The sequence below is a fragment of the Monodon monoceros genome, unplaced genomic scaffold (genome assembly GCF_005190385.1).
Source record: "Monodon monoceros isolate NGI ecotype Baffin Bay Population unplaced genomic scaffold, NGI_Narwhal_1 Super_Scaffold_13, whole genome shotgun sequence".
Lineage (NCBI taxonomy): Eukaryota > Metazoa > Chordata > Mammalia > Artiodactyla > Monodontidae > Monodon > Monodon monoceros.
Window position 1 is genome coordinate 14,954,635 of NW_021703769.1, and position 22,218 is coordinate 14,976,852.

Below are 22,218 nucleotides of genomic sequence, written 5' to 3' on the forward strand. Positions count from 1 at the left end.
GTCCCTCGGGTTTCCAGCTGGGCGGGCAGGCGTAGCGCCCCGGAGGCCCAGCTTTCGCTGGGGAATTCCTGGCGGGTGCGGGCGACGGGGGCGGGCTGGGGCGGGGCCGGGGCGGGACCGATCACCGCCTATAAGAGGGCACGCGCGCCAGCCCTGGCCACCAGCCTTCGCGCTCTCTCCGGACAGTGGTACGATGGCCCCCGCCCGCCTGCTCTCTCTGCTGTGGCTCCTCGTGGGCGCCCTTGCCGTCGCCGCCGAGTCGGTGGGTACTGGGAGATCCCCGGGGGGACGGGCTGGTGCCGCCTTTGTTCCTGGGATCCTGCGATGCGGGGGCAATGGGGAGGGGGATGCGCCGCCCCCAGCTAGACGCAGAGGCCAGAGACACTTTGTTGGAAACTTGGCTCCAGGGTCCCAGGGAGGCTCCGGGGAGAGGGGGGGTGGGGGGCTCCCTCGCGCGCCGTGCGCCCCCAGCCTGTTGCGCTTCCCGTCTCCCTCTGGCCTCAGCCCCGCCGCGGGCTCAAGGCTCGGACGTGACTAAGCTGGTGTCACCTCGTTTCCCCTCACCCTCTCGCCCCTTCCCTGGTGATCCTGGGGCAGGGTCGGAGCCCTGACGCCCCTTCTCGCCCTCTAGAATCCGAGATGGCCTGGGAGTGAAGAGGGCTGCCTGTACTAGGAATGGGGAGGGGTTTAGGGTTCTGCAGGGCCTTGTTTCACACACCGGGGCAAGGAGTGAGCCCTGACCTCCGTTCTGGCCGCAGCCCTGCCACTGGCCTGTGACTCCCGGCAAGGCCCTGCCCCTTCTGAGTCTCGATTTTCCCATCGGCCCAAAGCGTATGGGGGACTGGGACAGGAGGTGACCAGTGCTTCTTTAGGGTCCCTACAAAGTTGGGACGCTGATTTTTCAAGGGCGGACTGGAGGGGACGGTTTAGGCTCACCACTTGGCCAGGAGTCAAGTCTCTGCTCTCCGCCAGAAGAGCGTTTAGCGCTGGGGAAACCTAAAGCTCCCACTTTGGGGTGGGGTGAAGCGGGGCTGGGGGAGGAGAAGGTCTCAGTGAGCCCCGAGGAGCATCCTTCTCACCGCTTACTGGTCCCTGCTGTAGTTTACAAAGTCTGGGGCCCACCAGAAGCTCCGTTCGTCCCAGCAGCCAGCTGGGAAGGAGTGAGCCAATCACATCTGGGAAGTTGGGGTGCAGGAATTGCTGAGAGGCAATCTGACCCCCCCAAAAAAGCCTGGGCTTTGTGCTTCTTTGGTGCCCTTAAACCTCGGTTTTGGGGAGAGCAAGTCCAGTGGCGTTTAATCATTAATGTCAATTCTTTATGGGGCTCCTATTCCTCTGGGATTACTTAGGGGTGCTCGTTTCTGCCTGGCAGGCTTCATCTGAGGTATGGGCGAGACCCTGAGCTATACCCACCCCTGACCCCAGCCCCCCTTCCACCCCGTCCCCACGTACAACTGCAGCCCTGAGCGATGACAGCAAACATTTAGTGCTTCTGGTCCTGTTCTAATAGCTGTTGTAATGGCTCTATCCGCTAGTTTAATTCAGCCCTTCTGTTTACTGTTTTAAACTGGTCCTGAGGCTACAGAGGTCAACTAACCTGCCCAAGGTCACACAGCTGATAGGAGGCTGAGTCAGATGCAAATGAAGCAGACAGGCTTCCAGGTCCCTTTTTTTTCTCTTTTGCACGTATCTTGACGTGTAGTCTGATGCTACTCTGAGTGGCTGCTGTTATGTCTCATCCCTGGGTCACTCTTTAGAATCCATAAAAGATTTGGGGTGGGTCGGCCACAAGGAATTCTGGAGTAGAAGGAAACCGAGGGCCAGAGTGAGGTGATGACTTCCCCAAACTAAGAAGGGCAACCTTGCCAAAAGGTGAGTGGCTGAGTTAGGACTCGAACCCAAGCCTGCTGCTCCCCGTGCAGTGCTCCAAACTAGGCCGCTGAAGGATGTGTTGGCGTCACAGCTGTGGAGGCATCCGAAGGAATGGCATGGCATGTCGCATCGGCCTGGGTGGTGTGGGGAAAAGGGGAAAGACCCTGGTGGTTGAGAGGTAACATGCCGGTCTTGGTTCAGGGGCTGCCAAGCCTGCAGGTGCTTGGGGGGTCGGGGGAGGAGCAGGCAGCTGTGCCTGGGGGCAGTCAGAAGGATGTGGTTTGGGGGAGGGTATGTGGTGACCCATCAGCTGGAGAAGTGAGCCCTAGGCAGCTGCTTCCTGAGAGAGATGTCCGTCTCTCTCATCCTGACCTCAGCGCTCCCTTCCTGGCTAATGTTACGAGATCTTCCCCCTTGAACTGGGTCCCAGGGCTTCCCCCCTTTCCCCCGCACCCTGCTCCCAGCACTTTTCCTCCCAAGGTTGTGGCCGGAAAAATCAGACCTGGTCACAGATGGATTAGAACCACAGAGATGATCCGGTCGACACTTTTCTTTTTGCAGGCGGAGAAAATTGAGGCCCAGAGAGAATGGTTTTGGTAATAACAGTTGTTGTTTATGGAGTGCTTTCCATATACCAGGTCTGGTGCATTTTATTCTCATAAAAACCCTAGCATGTGGGGATTATATTATGCCCACTTTACAAATGAGTTGAAATGGTACCATCTTGGGGTAGCAGAGAGCTCCCAGGCCATCAGAATCTCTTGTCCTGTAGTCCCCCTCCAATAATGCTATTGGGGCCACTGCCCAAAGTTTAGGCTTAAGCCAAAGCCCTGTCCTCCCCGTGGGTAGTGCCCTCCTTTCCGCCCCCTCAGTGCCACAGGTTTTGGGAAGGGAACCCAGGCTGAGCCAGACTCTTCTCTGTTTGGTGGGGCTTGCCGTCCTAAACCAGTTCTTCCTGTCCAGCTGGAAGCATTCCCCTGATCTGCCTTCCTGCCACTCCCTCCCTGGCCAATTAAAGGCAGCCTTGTTTTGGGAGCTGGACCCCCGCCCCGTGGTGTTGCTGCCCAGGGGCACAGACGTGGCACCAGGCCCAGTCAGTCCTGGGGAAGTGTCCCCCACGCACCCCGTGTACTTTAGCTAAGAGATGTTTCTGGTCTTGAGAATTCTCTCCTTGATTGCACAGAAGTAGCTGTGGGGACGGAAGCCCAGGGGATCTAGGACCCTTGAGTGGCCAGAGAGAGTTCTTTGGAATTCTTAGAAGCACAGAGAGCTACCAAAGGAAAATATTTGGGCCATGCTTTGGAGGGCTCTGTGAGATTGGGTCCCTTTCTCTCTCTGGGTTGCCATCCCCCATCTGTAAAATGGAGTTTGAACTGAATAGAGAGCCCCTTCCAGCTCGGATATTCTATTAATAATTAAGTAGCTACTCTTTGAAAGGGTTGTGGAAACCATAAAGACATTTAAGGCATTCCCTCCCTTGAAGAAACTTATGGCTCGTGAGGGTATTAACATACCCCATCAAATTCTGAGCCCTTCCTCCTCCGCCCCTCTTCCAGCCCCCGACACCCCCAGGCCAGGAACTCCGCTCTATTCACTTTCAGTGAAATACTTGGCCCGTAGTTAGTACTCAGGAAATGTGTGTATGAATGAACAAATAAGTGTATGCATGTAACTTCATTCTAAAAGGTGCACTGAGGTTATTTATTACTAACATGATTGCCTCCCTGTGATACTGTGAGGTAGGTATTATTATCTCCATTTTTACAGGAAAGTGATGCTCAGAGGAATGTAGGGGCTTGCCAAGGTCAGAACCAGGTCTGTCAGGTAACACAAGGTGTCTGATTTGCAGGTCCTTGGAGAACATTCCAGATGAGGAAATTGGCTGGGTTTGATAGTAGATGCCTTGGGTCCTCCTTCTGAATCGCTGGGTGACCTTGAGCAAACATGCCCTCTCGGTCTCAGTGTCCCCAACTCTGGAATGAGGTTGTTGGACCAAAGCCCTCTAAAGGGTCCTTTCTGGTGGGGGGAGAGGAGCTTTCTTGGCATCCTTGGTTAGGAGTCTACGCAGGAAGCAACGGTGGGGAGGCGGGCGGTGGAGACATTCAGCTCCTGCCATCCCCAGCTCCTGGAAACAGGGCTTTTCCAAGTACTTGGAGTGCTGAGCTGGCCTGAATGAGGGGGTGGGAAGCCTGGCCTGGCTCCCCCGCCCCAGGTCCCTCTTGGGAGGAATTGGCTCCTAGCTGTCCTTGGCCTCCTGGACTGGTGGGTGTGATTTCCAAGTGACGACTTAGAATTGGGGGAAGGGGCTGGACAGGGCTCTGTGAGTCACTGGAGGAGAGTGGTAGCTGGCTTGCCTGAATCACCCATTTCCTTTCAACCTCTTGGCTAATAGGATGGCTCTGCAGCGGGCATGTTGGCATGGGCTCCAGAGTTTCACCTTGTCCTTTGGGGGCCTATTAGGGTTAGTCAACTAGTGTCCAGGGCCTTGAAGGGACATACAGGAAATACTAGTACCAGGCCCCAGACCTTCACAGCGCCTTGCCTGTGTGTGGCCTCTGACGGAATAGAGTTGACCTCTGCAACTGAATTGTGGTTGCCAAGGGGGAAAGGGGGTGGGGAAGGGACGGAGTGGGAGTTTGGGGTTAGCAGATGCAAACTATTACACATAGAATGGATAAACAACAAGGTCCTACTCTATAGCACAGGGAACTATAGTCAATATGCTCTGATAAACCATAATGGAAAAGAGTATAAAAAAGATTGTATATATACGTATAACTGAATCACTTTGCTGTACAGCATAAATTAACACAACATTGTAAATCAACTGTACTTCAATTAAAAACAAAAAAAGATTACATAGAGCAAAAGAGAAGAAAAGAAGTGACCCCTGCAGAGCAGGTAGTTCTTCCCCCACCCCCACCCCACCCCACCCCCGCCTCCCTTAAAGCAAAACTGAGGCTGCAATTGGTCCGAGTTTACAGAGCAAAGCTGGTACAGTCCAGATTGATCCCAGGATTCTGATTTTTCTGACGCTCTCTCTTGCTTCTTGGGATTGGAACATTGATTTGGATTTAGGCAGACCTGACTCCAGAGATGTGAAGCCCCACCTCTTACTAGCCCCATGGCTTGGGACAGGCCACTGGGCCGCTCCAATCCTCTGCTTTCTGGTCTATAAGAAGATGGGGTTTGTGGGGAGGCTTGTAGGAGATGACAAGGCCGCAAGTGAAGCTCTTAGGATCCCGCCTGGTAGGCAGGAGGCCTTCTCAGTGAAAGTTCCCAGCTTTGCCCAGGCTGCCTTGATGCCAGATGGTCCTTTCCTTTAGAGGATCCCACCCTCAGGGGCCCCAGGAGAGCTCTCTCCCCTCCCCCCAACAGCTGCAAGGTGGGAAGGGAGGAGTCTAGGGTGGGGCTGACAGAGCCCAAATCTCCTATTTGTTTGTCTTAGAAGTTTGTTAATTATCGGATGGGTTGATATTTAAACAAGAACCAGTTCCTGGCAGCCCTACCCCTCCTGTGGGGATCTGTAGGAATCCCCCTGCTGAGCAATTTTTCAGCCTGGAGAGAGACGGGGCAGGGGGACCGGACAACCAGGACACTGCCCAGGCCTCAGGGGTTGGCCTCCCATGCTGGAGGAGCCTTGTGCAGTAGGGGGAGGGCCGGTGTTTCCAGTCCAGAGGCCGAGGGAATTGCAAAAAAAAACGCCCTGGGATCTGGGGGAGGGAGTGTGATGGTGGACAGAAAAGGTACAGTGTTCTGGAATGCCAGTTTTCAGATGTTTTCATCGTGTGATGCCTAGGGAGAGAGGAGAAGGCTTGTGTCAACAGCTGGGGCCTGATTTAACCCTAAGAGTTCAAGCAACCTGACTTGGGCGGGTTTGTTATTAACTCACTGGTGATCTTTGGGCGTGGTCCCCTCTGGCCCTGTCCCCGGGAGGCTGGGAGACTGGAAAATGGGTACGTTTCACGTCAGAAAAACCTGAGTTCCTGTCTCAGCTCTACTGCTCAGCCAGGGACACGCAGTTAGTTAATAAGTCATTTGGCCGGTGTGAGCCCCAGCGTCCACTATAAAACACCTGTGTCACTCCGGGGTCGTCATCAGTGTCTGGCAAACTTGTGAAGTTCTGATTTAAGTTTAGTTTATTATTAGTGGCTAGACAAGGGTTCGTAACCTGGCCAGAGGTTGGCGTGGGGAGGTGGTTGTCTGTGTGCGCGCTGAGAAACGTAAACCAGTAGTTGCGGTTCTTGGGGTTCAGAACTTTTTATCCCTCTCACAGGGCTCCAGGAGTCCCCAAAAAGATCACTCTGTGATCTTAACAGTTCTTAACAGCTTCAGCCTTCTGTGGTCCCCCCTACCCACCCCTGTGACTCCCTACCTCCCACCCCACCCCCAGGCCCTCCTACTCAGCCCCCTCCCCCCTGCTTTACTCTGCATCCCCCCCTCCCCCTCCTTCAGGCTTGGAGCTCGGCTGCCCCAGTTTTCTCTGGCACTGTACCAGAGGCTGCTAGTCAGGTGACACCTGGGGTAATGGAAAGGGGAGGCAGGGAGAGGCTGGTATGTGTGGAAACAGTGACTTGGTGGGGCCCGGCCGGTCGTGGCCAGGCCTGCGGGGGAGTTCAACCTCGGGGCATGGGGGCAGTGGTGACCAATGGCTGGGACACTCCTTGCCCTGGGGAAGCCCAGCCAAGAGACGTCTGTGGGACAGACTGACCCGATCTGGAGCTGTGGCTTCCCCGAGTGGTGGGGGATGCTGGGAAGGGGCAGGAAGCCAGCACCCAGGGCTGATCTAATCGGCCGAGACAAGGCTATATCGACTCTGCCCTAGAGAACACGGGAGGCTTGTTTATACCCTGCCCTCGGATCCAGCAGGGACCTCGGATCCGCTGCCTAGATTACCAGCCCAGCTTCAATGCACCTCTGTCTCTGCGGCCCTGAGGGAACCAGCCCCCTCCCGGCTGTCTCCACCGGTAATCGGTAATCGGAGCAGTCCCCAGCTTGGTTACCAGGCCTCCAGACAGAGGAAGGCTTGTCTCTTTGAGAATCGCCTTTCATAGGTGGGGAAACCGAGGCCCAGAGAGAGAATCTCCCACGATTATCCGGGGTGTTAGTGACAAGGATGCCGCATCGGCTTCGGCCAGGGGGATGTCCAGAGGCTCCAGAAGCTCCCCCCACCCTTCCCCTTCCAGTCTCTATTACTAGCTGGCACCCCTGGGTCCTGGAGCTGCCCTGGATGGGCAGGGGGGATTGGTGAAAAGCTGCTGGCAATGCCAGGCCTGGCTTCTCTCCTGAGCGATTGTGTTCCTAGTAACCCGACCTTGGAGTGGGCAGGGCCGACATTCGAACCCCCATCCCCAGACCTGGCTTAACCCTTCCCATACCAGCACACCAGGTCCCGGATTTGTGTGTGGTTTCTTCTGGCCTTCTAGATATTTTTTTCATCCTCAAGGCAGGTCAGGAAATACTCTGGGGATACAGGTCCCCAAGTAGAGTTTCAAGTGTCTCTCTGGTCACTGCCGTTTGCTCTTTTTGGAAAAATGCAGTTGGTCTCTCCTCTGCCTCTATCTACTTAGGACAGGTGCTCCAAGCTGTGTGACTTTGCGCAGATCTCTGCCCATCTCTGGGCCTTTCTCTCTTCTATCAGGGGGCCTGACTGGTTGTTAAAGAGTCTCTGGTCTCGGAAGCAAAATAGATACAAGTTATATGGTATGTCCCTGCGCAGTTTGCAAAGCACCTCCCCACCCACCAACCACTTTTCTAGCAATGCAACTGCTTCTACAGCTTTTCCCAGGTCTCTCTGACCCTTTGAGCACTAGTCCCCTTAGCCAGAAGGAAGGCAGATGGGGATTAATAATAGCTGCTACTCACTGAGCACCTGCTGTGTACCAGGCCACATGCTGGGTCCCTTGCACACCCCAATGCGTTTCACTTAATCCTCATCCTTCAGCAAGGTGCTACTAGCCCTGGTTACAAAAAGAGGAAACTGAGGCTTTAAGATGTGAAATAAATGCCCAGGCTTGTACAGTTAGGGAGTGATAGGACTGTGGTTTGCTGGTGGAACTGCCTTTACAGGTCACCACTCTGGTGGTGGATCCTTCCATTTCTGCCAACATGTAGAGTCCTGATTGTGGCACCCAGGTTTTGCTCATTCTAGAGGATATCTGACCCTTCAGAAGGAGGATGGGGGAGGACCATGCCTGGATCAGTGGCCCCTTCTGGGGATCTCCTGCGGGGACCACTGTGCTGGGTTCTGCAGTTAGGGCCCAGGGTACTCGGCATCCCAGCTTCCCCCCAAATTTGGCTTGCCCAACTGACCTTTGGTCTCACCCCCCGAAAGAAGGGTCGAGTGTGTCCCTGACCCCTGGGGGTGGCTTCCTCCCCTGGGGAAGGGCCAGGTGGGGGAAGGCTCGCCTCTCTTTTCCTCCCACCAGTTCTCTGACCCTGAACTTCTCCCCGGTGTCCCAGCCAAGTTTCTGTTCTTTTGTTTAAGCAATATCACTTTTACCTTTGTTAGTCCCTGACCAGGGGAAGGGGTGCCCTGGAGCCCTGGCCTGGAATTTTTATGCTCTGGGCTGTGGCACTGGGGTGGAGAGGTAAATTGTGGGTGGCAGTGAGAAGTCTGGTTGTGGCTAAGACATGGTCTTGAGAAAGATCTAGGTTTGAATCCCACCTCTGTCGCTTTCTAGCTCTGTGACTTTACATGAATGACTCAACTGAAGCTCTCTTTCCGGCAACATGGGTAGAGCACCTTACAAGGCTGTTGTGTGAATAAAAACAACTCATACGGAGAAAAACCCAGTTTGGTGCCCGGCATGTCGTGGGTACTAGTGCCTGGCCCCATGATTTTCCTGGGTGACTGAAGCTGTAGGACTTTGCAGTAGGGTTGGTGACGTTTCCTAGCTTCATGCCAATCGCCTAAGGATTGGATGTGGGTTATATCTGGAGTGACAGCTGCTGCCCGTGGATTTGCTGAGCCCTTTAGGGGCAGCCCAGACCCTAGAAGTGGGAAAGGAAGACAAGTCCAACCCAGGAGCCCAGAGACCTAGGTTCTTTTTTTTTTTTTTTTTTGAATTTTTGAATTTTTATTTATTTTTTATACAGCAGGTTCTTATTAGTTATCCATTTTATACATATTCGTGTATACATATCAATCCCAATCTCCCAATTCATCCCAACACCACCCCCCTACCCGCCACTTTCCCCGCTTGGTGTCCATACGTTTGTTCTCTACATCTGTGTCTCTGTTTCTGCCCTAGGTTCTTTTTTTTTTTTTTTTAGGGACCTAAGTTCTAAGTCCAGTTCTGCTTGGGTGACCTTGGCAAAGGCCCTTATCTTTTAATCTGGGTAATAAAGTGAGATGGTTGGGCCTCAGACACCTTCTGTAGGTAGGCATTAGTCTTTACAGCACAAAATAGCGCCTACCCCTCTTCTTTGCTATGGAGACTCTGGGGAAGCATCCAGCATCTCTAAACCTCCAGGCAGCAACCCCAGGTGCCCACCAGGGTCTGCTTATTCAGCTGCTGATTTCTGTTGTGTGTCTATGAGTAGGACAAAGATATAGAGAGACCTGAGGGCCCAGAGAGGGTGCCTGTGCGTGCACACACGTGTGACCACACGCTCCCCGGGCAGGGATGGGGTGATCCAGGTGCAGGGTGGAGTCCCTCTCTGGTCAGGGCTCGGCCTGGCTGCTGGGGGGCCTGGTTCTTCAAAGCCACCTCAGACTGAATGGGCCTTGTCTGAAAAGAGGGTGGGGGAAGGGAGGGCTCTTGGCATCCCCCCATCCACACACAGACACAAAAGGGATACTTGCCCACAATCCCAGGGAGCCTGGTTGAGTCTTGCTGGTCTAGTCTTAGGGATTCTGCCCACTTGGGAATTTCCCTCTTGTCAGGGGTCTTGGGCAGAGAAGGGGCCACTTCTGTAGTTGGAGAGGATTTAATTTCCTGTGTCCTCCATCAGTACGCCTCACAGAGCTCCTCCTAAGCCCTTTGACTTGCTGTAAGAGGGCACCTGGGCTCATCTAATGCAGCCTTTAGGGATCCCTGCCCATTTATTTATTTGTTTGTTTGTTTGTTTATGGCGCACCACACGCCATGCAGGTTCCTTTAGGGATCCCTGTCCACTTGCTTATTTATTTATGGCACACCACATGGCATGCAGGTTCTTACTTCCCCAACCAGAGATCGAACCCGTGCCCCCTACAGTGGAAGCTTGGAGTCCTAACCACTGGACTGCCAGGGAATTCCCAATCCCTGTCCTTTTAGAGCTGAGATAGGTGTCTGATGGGATCTAATCCTGGCTAATTCTGGCCATTCCTGACCTTAAGGAAAGTCATTTATGCTCTCAAGGAACCTGGTATAAAAATGAAGGGTTAGGGGCTTCCCTGGTGGCGCAGTGGTTGAGAGTCTTTCTGCCGATGCAGGGGATGTGGGTTCGTGCCTCGGTCCGGGAAGATCCCACATGCCGCGGAGCGGCTAGGCCCGTGAGCCATGGCCGCTGAGCCTGCGCGTCCAGAGCCTGTGCTCCGCAACGGGAGAGGCCGCAACAGTGAGAGGCCCGCGTACCGCAGAAAAAAAAAAACAACAAAAAAAACCAACAACAACAAAAAATGAAGGGTTAGGGATGACCTGGCGACCCCCAAGATGGCTGAACTAGGGATCAATCTAGTTTTCAGCCTGGGTTTTGCTGCAGACTTGGTCTTCATTTCCTGATGTAAAACAGAGCTGTTACCAACCAGTCAGTGTGCTGATCCTGTGGGTTGTTTTGAAACACTCCTCGACACTTTCACCCACTAAAAGAAAGGCAGGATTCATAAATAAGCAGTCGTGGCTCCTGGGAATGAGAAGGTGGGGGAAGGTCTCAGCCTGAAACAACACAGTGTTGGGACCCCAGCCCCCATCTTGAGGACTTTGAGCTCTGACTGGTCTCCAGGCCAGATAAGCAAGTGGCCAAAGTACCTTCTTTCCCTCCTGGGCTGGGTTTGACCTCCACTTGACAGGGCTCCCTCCTAACCGAGGTAGGTGGGCACTCTGTGTATACGTGTGTTCATGCATGTGTTTATCCGTATGTGGCTAAAGGCTCAGGTGACCCATGCCTGGGTTCTGGTCCAGTGTGGGCACTTTCTTGCCTGGGTGATCTTGGGGAAGTGACTAATTTTCTGAGCATCCCCCCGCCTCTTAATACTTCTGCAAATAAGGGCTATGAGGTGGAGCTCATTCACGCTAAGTGCTTAGTCTGGTAAGCCGCCGGGGTCCTGCTGTTTCTGATTCTGGGCCCCAGGGGAATTTGCAGCAGGAGATGGGGGTAGAGCACAGGGACCCCACCCTAGGTACAGGCAGCTTGCGCAACCACGGAGGAGCCTTCCTCCAGTGCTGCCAAACTGAAGCCACAGGCATGGGGCTGTGCGGGGGCTGGAATTCCAGCGCCGGCAACCCCACAGCTCCTGATTCCCGAGTCATGAAGTCATCCCCCACCAGGGCTTAACCCCTTCTGGCTCCCCACCCCCACGTGTACCAAGCGTTCAGCAGAGATTCTCTCCTTGGCCGTGGGAGGGGGTTGCCTGCCCACTGCCTTCCTCCCGGCCTGACCCTGCTCCCTTCCGGGAATCCAGCTGCCCTTGACAGGGTGGAAGGGGACCTGATATGATAGTCCGGTTCCGCCCACCTCTCCCCGGAAGCCTGGGCCTCTCCCACAGATGGTAACCTTGTCTTAGGAACGGATGTTCCTTCTCAGGCTCTCCCCTGTGTTACTGGCAAGTCTCTGCTGGGTGAAGGACAGCTTGGGCAGTCAGAAGCACGCCCTGGCCTCTTTCCTGAGCTATGTAGCTAACTCACTGTGTGACCTTGGGCAAGTCACTGCTGTGTCCGGGACTCATCTTGCAAATTCTGTGAAATGGGAGGACAGGGACCTCCCTGGGCTCCAGCTGGTGTTCCTGGTTCTGAGGAGACCTTCCACCCCCTGCAGTTAGGGGGTTGGGGAAAAGAGAATGTCTTGGGCAGGGGTGCGTATTGAACGTATTCGAAACCGCTTCTGGGAAATAATAGGCACTTTAATATTTGAGTTCATTAGTGAAAGAATGAACTTTGCCCAGGGCTGCTGTTCTGTGGGCTGAGGAAGGCTTAGCCCAGAAGCTAGGGGGAAGGGTGGTGCGCATCCCATATATTTCCCGACTCTCTTGAAGGAGCTTTGTTTTACACTCAGCTGAACTTGAGGGGATGGGAGCAGGGTAGCTGATGTTCTGTAGGACTTGGGGAAAGTTCTTCGCCTTCCTGGATCTTTCATACTTTCTTTTTGAAAGCTCCTCAGTGGGGATGGACCTAAGATTCTGCTGTGAACAGCTAGCCCCAATAGGTGGCAGCTGAGTGATACATATGGGTCCTGGAGTGGATGGTCTGTGAGGGCAGAGGCATGGGTCCTGGAGTGGATGGTCTGTGAGGGCAGAGGCAGGGCTTACTTAGCACATCGCAGAATGACTCTGTGGGAGACGTTTGGAAGGCTGAACACACGAGTGTGCTCATGTACTCTTGAGTCCCTAGCTCCGGGCAGAGCCCTGACCCGAAGCTGTCCTGGGGTGTGGGTGGGCCAGCCCTGCCTGTCCCAGCCCAGTCCGACTCAGCTGGGAAAGTTGTCCTGGACAGGGCGAGACCAGCACCAGTGGCCCTCTCCCTGCCGTAGGTGAATCAGCTGTGATAGCATCATAGCGCCCTGGAGTGTGGACGGGGAACAGTGGCTCTGAAGGCGGACAGCCCTATGTGGAGTCCTCACTTCTCCATCTGCTACTCCCATCACCAAGAGAACATGATTTAATATCTTTGATACCCAGCTTCCTCAGTTATAAAATGGAGTTAAAGACTGGCCTTTAGAGTTATTAAGAACAGATCCTGGCATATAGCAAGTGCCTCAGTACAGGGCACCTAAGATATTTATATTCTGTTTATGACCACCTTTATATTTTTATTAGCTCAGAATGGGAATGGGATTTGTCTAAGGTCACACAGCAAGTTAGGGGCCAGGAGGGGGCCAGGACCCAGGTCTCCAGGCTCTGGCCTGATCCTCTTCCAGCACCCCAGCTCACCTTCCTGAACGCCCACTTCACTGCCTCTCCAGGGTTCAGGGGCTGCTATAGAGCACTGGGAGGCGACTGACTGATGTGTCTCCTGTTTTTACCCTAGATCCGAGAAACTGAGGTCATCGATCCCCGAGATCTCCTAGAAGGCCGACACTTTTCCGGAGACTTACCGGACGACGAGGATGTTGGGGTACCTGGGCAGGAGCCCCATGACTTTGAGCTGTCTGGCTCTGGAGATCTGGGTACGGAGGGTGTGGTGGGCAGGCTGGGGCTCAGGGCTGGAGGGAACCCATCCTCTTCCTCCTACAAGGGTGACCCCACCTTGAAGTTGGATTTTCCTATCGTGCCCCTCCCCCTAAAAAGGGGGGAAACAAAAGTTGCCGGATCAACCCATCCCTGAAACCCTGTCTGGGCAAATGGTTTGTTGCTTTGAGTTCAATTTTAGTTCTATCTTTGCGCCAGCCCGAACCTGTCCACCTTCGGACAGGGTTGGGTGGGGTGGGCGTGGGGAGGAGGACTGTTGAGTGTTTTTCTTTCTTTGAAAAGGAAAGGGAGCAGCTCAGAAGCCTGGGGGCAAGGTGATGAGAGGTGTGGGTGGGAACGGAGAGCAACCCCCCTGCTTCAGAGGGCGTGGGAGTAGTGAAGGGGCCCAGACCAGGGGCCGGTAACTCTCGTGGTCTGTGACTTCCTGGCTCCGGCTGCTAGGCTAGACAGAACTGCAAGAAGCATCCCTCCTATGTGTGAGGTGGTGTAATAATTTGAAGTTTGAGCTTTGGAGACACGTAGTCCCGAGTTCCAACTGCCACTCGGTGACCTCTAAGCCTTTGTTTCCTCATCTGTAAGATGGGAGTAGAAATGACAGTGCATCGGTGTCTGTGTTGTGGAGTTGGGACTGAATGAAAGCCCTCGGCATTTACCACACACTCGGGAAATACACGAATATTGCAATTTCTAATATTTACTGTTGCAATCTAGATTCTTCTCAAATGAATTCCCTGGAGATCTTGTTAAAATACAGATTTTGATTTAGTGGACCCTGAGATTCTGCATTTCTAACCAGCTACCGGGTGATGCTGTTGGTCCTGGGATCTATATGGAGCAAGAGTTTGGAGCTGACAAAAAAATCTGCCCAGCTACCAACTCAACATTCCTGTGAAAGAGCCAGGGAGGCAGGTCTCAGGAGCCCCATTTTACAGATGAGATGACTGCGGCTGGGGTGGGAATGATCACCTGCTGGACACTGAACATTTGGGGGCCGATTGTGACTTCGAACTCCCACCAGCCCTGGGTCATTGACCTGGGGGTAACCGACCTCACATTCACACGGCCTTTCTGTCCTTACAGATGACTCAGAGGACACCCCTATCTTCCCGGAAGTGATTCATCCCTTGGTAAGCAACTACACACTTTTGCGTCTCCTGTTCTTATTACCTCTTGAGGGGAGCAGAATAAGTGGGAGTCTGACCTCACTCTGCAAGAAGGCTTCTATTTGTGGCCCTGGACTCTTGGGACAGGCACAGCTGTGGGTCATGGGCAAGCCATCCTCTCTGCAGGGGTAATCAGTAAGTGATAAACACTTAGATGTGTTTCCAGCCTCTTTTTTGGTGTGCGTTTCTAGGTATTTCTCAACATTAATATCTAATTATACATACAGTTCTATGTACTTTGTTTTTCACTTAAAGTGATCATGAGTATTTCCCCACGTAATTAAATGTTTTTCCTATTCATTTTTATGGCCTGCGTAATCAGAGTTCACCCAGTTTCTCTTATTGATGGAAAAGAGGTTTATGATTTTTTGATCCTTCAATGACAACACTACAGCAAGCATGTTTTACACAAATCTCTGATTAGCCCCTTAGGACAGAGTCCCAGAGGCAAAACTGCTGCATTAATGGAGAAGCTATTCCTGCAGTTTTGCCAAACCACCCTCCAGAATAGAATAGTAATATTCTACTACTCTAGAATATTCTAGAACACCTGCTTCCCTGTGCCCTTGGTCACATTATTCATTCCCTTTTGGGGACAGATTTACTAGAAAAGTTGACAGCATAATTGTTGAGAGGTTGTTGCTGATTTCTGCTCTAGGACCACGTGGTTTGGCCAGCGAGATGCAGAACCAGATTCCTCACCTGGCTGAATGTCCCTGTCCCCTGCCCTGGGTCCCTCCCCAAACCACGCTGAGTGTTGGTCTCTTTTCCTTCCCTCTATCCAGGTGCCTCTAGATAACCACATCCCTGAGAAGACAGGGCTTGGGAGCCGGGTCCCCACCGAACCCAAGGAACTGGAGGAGAATGAGGTCATCCCCAAGAGGATGTCACCCTTTGGTGGGGACGAGGATGTGTCCAACAAGGTGTCCATGTCCAGCACAGCCCAGGGCAGCAACATCTTTGAGAGGACAGAGGTTCTGGCAGGTAAGGTCCTATGCTTCCCACAAGATACCCCGAAGGGGGAGAGGGCTTCAGGTGGGGGCAGAATAGAGCTGCAGGCAAGGATGCCTCTAGCCCATTAGGCAACTTGGTACCCCTTCCTTACAACCCCTGGGTGCCCTGGGGCCTTGAAGGATGACACTTCCCCAGAGAGGTGACTCTGACTCTGTGTGCAGCCTGTTGCACAGAGAGGAAGAACTACATATCAAGGGCTAAAAAAAATAGATGTTGAGTCATTCACTTGCCATAAGTCCTTTTCTTATTTACAAAGCACTTTCCCAGCCTGAGTTTAGCACCTGGGGAGTCAATCATTAAAAGTTTAACCTACCTTGAAAACTTCCCCTGAAAGCCCAGAGGCTCCTTTGGGTTGGGCTGTCTTCCCCTCCCCCTTCTGTCACTTGGCAGCCTTGTGACCCAGGCTGAGAAGCTTTCCAGCCTCAATGGATGAAGTGAGCCTCAGTTTCCTTGTCTGCAAATCGGTACAGTGCTATCCCCTTGGGTTTCATGACTTCATGAAAAGTAGAATCTAAAATAACCTGGCAAACTGTAAAGGGCCGTTCTGGTTTGTTAGTATAGTTCACAATAGTAGACGGTACAGTATAGTATACTAGTAGTAGGTGGCACCCAGGGAAACTTCATGGGCCAGATTAAGAAACAGAGGCCTAGAGAGAGTACATGTTTGGCAAGAGTTGTAGCATTCTTGACTGTAATGTGCTGTGTGGCGAAAGCTCTGTCCTGGGGAGAGGCTTCAGGAGTGGCTCTGTGTAGCCCGGCTGTGGGGCCTTCAGCTGGGGTGGTATTTGGCTTCTTCTCTTCTTCCCTGGCAGCTGTGGGGGTCCCCAAAGCTGGGTGGGGGGCTTTGTCAGAGGCAACTCCCTTTCTGGCCAGGTTCTATAGGCCGAGGGCCAGCCTGGATGAACCAGCCTGGTGAAGGGGCACCCTGGGCCCAGGCTGGGTTTTTCCTGTCTTCTGGCAAGCAGCTGGGCCGGCAGCTCCGAGTAGGCTGGAGGTACAGGGAAAGAGCCCTGTGCGCTGCCTGCAGCCAGGACAGATGAAGGATCTTGCCTGCATCTTGCCAGGGTATAACCCCTGGGGACATTGGGCCCAGCTCAGCGCTGACCCTGGCCCACGGGTCCCAGAGTCAATGTTCTTTGAACTTTACGTGTGATGTGGGTGGGGTGAGGGATGCTGTCGAAACTAGAGGGGCCCTTAGAGACCTTTTAACCTTTGTAAGTTTCAAACTACTTGGTGGAAGTTCAGAGGTAAAGCCTGCCCCATCTTTCTTCACCCACAGAGTTTCACTTTTATCTGGTGGATGTGGGATAAGCATAAGGTTTTGGCTTTTACCAACTAAGCATTCTACTGCTTTTAAAGAAAAACGTAAAAACCACTGATCTAGTCCAAACAACTGTTTCTTACACATAGAGAGACTCAGACCCAGAGAAAGCAAACCGCTTACTTTGGGTCATTTAGCAAGAGAGAACCGGGTCATCTCAATACTTCCAATGGAGAATTACACAAGTGTGAGATCTTCAGTTGAAAAGTTATATTGATGAGCTAGCTGAGGTGGGACCCTCCATTCCAGTAGTTTTTAAAAAGCACCTGGGACTTTATCCAGTGCTTGTCATGTGCCATGTGATTAATGCACCTGCCTCATTGAGTCCCCATAACAACCATATCCGCCAGGTATGGTTATCTATACTCTTACAGATAAGGAAACTGAAGTTGGAGAAGCCTAGTCACTTGTCCAAAGGCACAAGACCAGACAGTGGTAGACCTGGCATTGGAACCTAGGACCACAGGCACTTCTGAGACTGTCCTTGAGCCTTGACCTTGTGGGGAATCCCAGCACAGACCAAGGGTCTAACAGAGGAGTCATCAGAGGGAAAGGCGATAGAAACGGGAAGGGGGTTGATACCTGATAGTCCACGTCCTTTTTCTGGTATTTCCTGGGGGTACTTTGTTGCTGCTTTTTCGTCATTTTAGTCAAGAAAGAGCCTGATTTGGTTCTCTGCCACTCTGTCCCCATTCTGTGCATGGATTTGGAGTGTGTGCAGGGGCAGAAAATTAATCTTCTTAGGTTAAGACTGAATTAGGGGACTCAATCTGCTACAGAAAGGATTCTGGGAGATATCCCTGCCCGCTCAACAAACAGGAGAGAGCCCTCCGGGCAGCCTGGTGTCATACAGAGAACATAACGTTCACCTGAAAAGCCCACACCTGCCTGACACTAACCAGGTGCCCTTGGCCAGTGCTCCTCTCTGAGCCAAACTGTGTCATATATTAAGCACCTACTGTTGTGCCAGAATGATTCAGGGTGCTAGGGACACAGATATAAACCACGAAGGTTCATCATTAATGAGTACTGACCATATGCTATGCACTGTTCTGAGCTCTCTAAGTGGATTAATTTATTTAATCCTGGGGACAAACCTATGAGAAAGGCACTATTGTGTCCATTTTGCAATGAGAGAGATGAAGGAATTTTATTATTTAGATCCCGCAGCCAGTTAAGTGGCAGAGATAGGAATGGAACGTAGGCCTTAAGCACTGAGTTCGTATGTAGGGACATAAACCACATGTACAATTATTTTTTTGGCCACACCGTGCGGCATGTGGGATCTTAGTTCCCCGACCAGGGATCAAACCCATGGCCCCTGCAGTAGAAGCATGGAGTCTTAACCACTGGACCGCCAGGGAAGTCCCAAACCACATATATACTTATCTATAACGTGGGAGTGTGGACACATTCGCATGTGGTAACTGTGTATGGTAGCATATACCTGCGTGTGTATAGAATGTATATACCAGTCTATAGAGATGTAGGTCTGCACAGGGATGCATGCACACGGGGTCAGCTAGAGAGCTCGCTGTGCTAAGGACCATGGGGTAAGTAGGTTTAAGGGGGATTTCCACAGCCTGCAGTGTCTCTTCTTCCTGGCTCAGGGCTGAGCTGGGAGTTGGCCTGGTGTTGAGAAAGAGCCTGGCTTTGGACTCAAGCAGATGTGGGTTGGAATGGTGCCTTTGTCACTCTGGTTCTATGGTTTTTTCGGTGACTTACAGTGACCCCCTTCTCATTAATGAGGTTGTGAGAATCAAATTCAGTAAGGCATCAGCAGAGCACACCCAGGGGAGTGATGGCGAGGACGTCTAGTGGTAGGAGAACCGACCAGGCGGAAGTGGCCAGTGTACCCCGAGGTCGCGACGGGCAGCCAGCTCTCACCTCACCGCTCCCCTCTCTCCTCTCCAGCTCTGATTGTGGGCGGTGGCGTGGGCATCCTCTTTGCCATCTTCCTGGTCCTGCTGCTGGTGTACCGCATGAAGAAGAAGGACGAGGGCAGCTATGACCTGGGCAAGAAACCTATCTACAAAAAAGCCCCCACCAACGAGTTCTACGCCTGAAGCTTCCAACTGAGCACCTGCTTGGACTTCACGGGGGAGGGCCGCTGAAGGATTTGAAGGGTGGACACTAGGGGAGGGGGAGGGCAACCCAGTCCTGATCTATCAGCATCTCCAGCTCCGATTAGGGTTTCAGTGTCAGAAGAGACATCATCTTCTACTGTTCCTGCCTGCCTCTTCTTGATTCTCTGGGCCTCCGTTGTCCCAGCAGAAAAACAAGGTTAAACTTGGCCTTTCTCAAGGCCAAGTCTGGGATTGGATCGTTTCTTCATCTTCCGGTTTAGAATCGAGGCCCAGCTGAGAGCCTGTACTGAACAGACCTCATCCAGAGCCTTTCTAAGCTATTGTGTGAATCCTGCTGGAGGGGGACCCCCCACCCCCGGCCTTCTTCCCTCCCTCCCTTCCTTCCACAGCCTGGCCCCTCTGCCAGGAGCTGGGAGAAGGAACCAGAACCATCTATCTGCACCTGGAGATGTGTCCCTCAAAGGGCACCTGCAACCACACTACGAGAGTCTGTGGTACACCTTGGGCCATTCCAGGCTCTTCCAAGTGACTTTTGGAAATCAACCTTTTTTATTTGGGGAGGGTGGGGAGAAGAGCTGAAAGTTCATTGTGAAATGGACTTGTAGAATATTCATAAGTCTATTTTTAGTGGGATTTTTTTTTAATGGTTCATTCCTTTGTACAGAGCCTCTCTACCTGGGCAAGAATACACAGAAGCCGAGGCATTCTCCTCCCCCTTGCACCTTTCCACAGTACTTGCTAAGTTTGTATTTAATGTTTTTTTTTTGTTACTCGAAAGAGAGAGCAGAGTTGGAGATATAATTTTTATTAATTTTTTTTTTTACTATTTATAGCTTCAGACAGGGCCTCTCCTTCCCTCTTCCCTCTTTTTCTTTAAATCCCATGCCCGTGTTTTTTGTTTTTTTAATTCTTCATACTTCCCTGCTTATGACTTTGGCCCTTTCTAAAGCTGCTTCCTCTAAGAAGCTTTTGCTGAAATATAGTTTTCTAGCAGATCCCAAAATATAACCTAGGGGATGGGATATTTGTGTCTCTTTTTCATGTAATATATTATTATTCTTCTTTGGTTCTAGCAAAATAGATAAATATATTTTTTCAGGAAATAGTGTGATATGATATTCCCATGTAAAGCTGGCTGGGTGGTTGAGTGAGTGAATTTTTGTGTGGCTGAGTGGATTTTTGCCTCTTTCTCTGGTCCTGTTCCTTGGTGCCTTCTCCTGATTGGGCTGGAAACCTTCTCTCTAGCTTTTGCTTTGAGCCTAGCTGGGGTTCCTTCATTTGCTGTCTCCTAACTTAAGAGAAAATTGGAGAGCAGTGCTATCCAATATGGCAGCCACTAGCCACGTTGAGATCAATTAAAACTACACGAAGTTAAATGTTCGTTCCTCAGTTATAGTAACCACATTTCAAGCGCTCAGCAGCCACATGTGGCTGGTGGCGGGTGTACCAAACATGTAGGCAGAGCCCACTGGCGACTGTTGGACAGCACAGCTCGAGAACTAAGCTGGTTTAACAAGTCACAGCCCCAGTTTTGCTGAGATGACCTTTGTCTCCCTAGACAAAGGGGGATGGGGGAGGGCTGATCAGGCCCTGGCCCTGTTATCTGTGACCCTTCCTCTCCAGAGAGGAGAGGCCTGGAGAGGCCTAGTGGCTTAGCCAGGGCAGGCGACATCTCCTGACCCCATTGGCTGGGGTTGGGGGGAGATTACCCTTGCTTCCCTCACCTTTCATCACCATAACCCCAGGGTCCCAGCTGGCTGGGTCCTCTTCCTCCCCTGGTGTCCTTTTCCTCTGGCCATGTTGGGAGTGAGCACCTCACACTGTTGTCTGTTACTGATTTTTTGATAAAAAGATAATAAAACCTGGTACTTTCTAGATCGCCTGCCTCTATCATTTTTAAGTTCATCAGACGTCATCCTTTCCCTTGATCTCAGTGGAGCCTGAGGTGATTGCTGCCAGACACCAGAGGCAGAGATGTAAGACGCCAGGAAAGAGCCCGGAAAGGAGGGAGGAAAGTCAGAACATGCACACTGGCCTGTGGGCCATGTCTTGCCTACCTCGGACTTTTGTTTAGGCGGCACCGTGTTTCAAAAACAAACGCAGAAATCCTTGAATTAGTTGCCAACTATGGAAGTGAGGATGTTTCCCATAAAAATCCAGACTGATTCCCTACTTCTCCCTGGGGGAAAAAAATCAAGATTTGGCAACTCTTAGGCTGCATGGCAACCACTGGGAGTTGCTGATGGGCGGGTGCCTGTTTAGATGCAGGTTCTCTGCTTTGGCAGTCTGTCCACCTGCTTGGCCTCTGGGCATCGAAGCTGGTAGGCTCTGGTCAGATACCATTGATGCCTCTCGATCCTCATAACAACCCTCTGAGGTGGGTAAGTTCCTTTTTTTAATTTTTAAATTTAATTTAATTTATCTATTTATTTATTTTGGCTGTGCTGGGTCTTAGTTGTGGCACGTGAGATCTTCGCTGCGGCATGCGGACTTCTTAGCTGTGGCATGCAGACTCTTAGTTGCGGCATACGTGCAGGATCCAGTTCCCCGACCAGGGATGGAACCCGGGCCCCCTGCATTGAGAGCGCAGAGTCTTACCCACTGGACCACCAGGGAAGTCCCAGTTCCTCCCATCTGTTCGATCTGCATTATCCACTCCAGTGGCCACTAGTTACATGTGACTGTTTAAATTAAAATTAATTAAAATTCAAAAAATTAAAATTCAGTTCCTTAGTGGCACTAGCCACGTTTCAAGTACTCAATAGCCACACGTGGCCGGTGCCTACTCTGTTGGATAGAGCAGATACAGAACATTATCGGCTGCGGTAGGGCTAGGTTGGATGGTGTGAGATTAGCTCAGGATCCCAGGATTTGGATTTCAGCTTCATTAGCTGTTACTCTGGGCTCCAATGGGCTCCAGGGAGGTGGGCCAGAACTGGGGCCATAGGAAGTGTTCCGTAAGTGTCACTTTATTCTCGTCATAAACACATCTTTTGGGTGAGGTATTAGTTCCAGAAAGCCCTGTATCTTTTATTGCCGTGTAAAATGACCCCCAAACTTAGGGATTTATCACAATGTAAATATCTCACATAGTTTCCATGGGTCAGGAGTTAGCTAGGTGGTTCTGGAGTCTCATGGGATTGTAGTCAAAATGTTGGCCAGAGCTGCAGTCATCTGAAAGCTTGACTGGGCTGGAGGATCCACTCCCAAGATGGTGCACGTACATGGCAAGCGGTGCTGGCTGTCGGCAGGAGTCCTCAGTTCCCTGCCATGTGGACCCCCATAGGGCTGATTTGAGTGTCCTCATGACAAAGAGTGATCTAAGAGAGACAGGTGGAAGCTATAATACCTTTTATGGCCGAACCTCAGAAGTCACACACTGTCGTTTCTACTAAATCCCATTGATCAAAGGGGTCAACCCTATTCATTGTG

General features: G+C 52.0%; 1 protein-coding gene across 1 annotated transcript; it reads left to right on the top strand.

Annotated features, from left to right (window-relative positions):
• The first annotated feature begins 163 nt into the window (after positions 1-163).
• Positions 164-20,661, top strand: SDC4 (syndecan 4). Its single transcript, XM_029221294.1, has 5 exons — positions 164-262; positions 13,041-13,179; positions 14,282-14,328; positions 15,150-15,348; positions 18,614-20,661. Exons 1-5 carry the CDS (start codon positions 194-196, stop codon positions 18,763-18,765), a joined length of 606 nt encoding a protein of 201 aa, XP_029077127.1. The 5' UTR covers positions 164-193; the 3' UTR covers positions 18,766-20,661.
• The last annotated feature ends 1,557 nt before the right edge of the window (positions 20,662-22,218 follow it).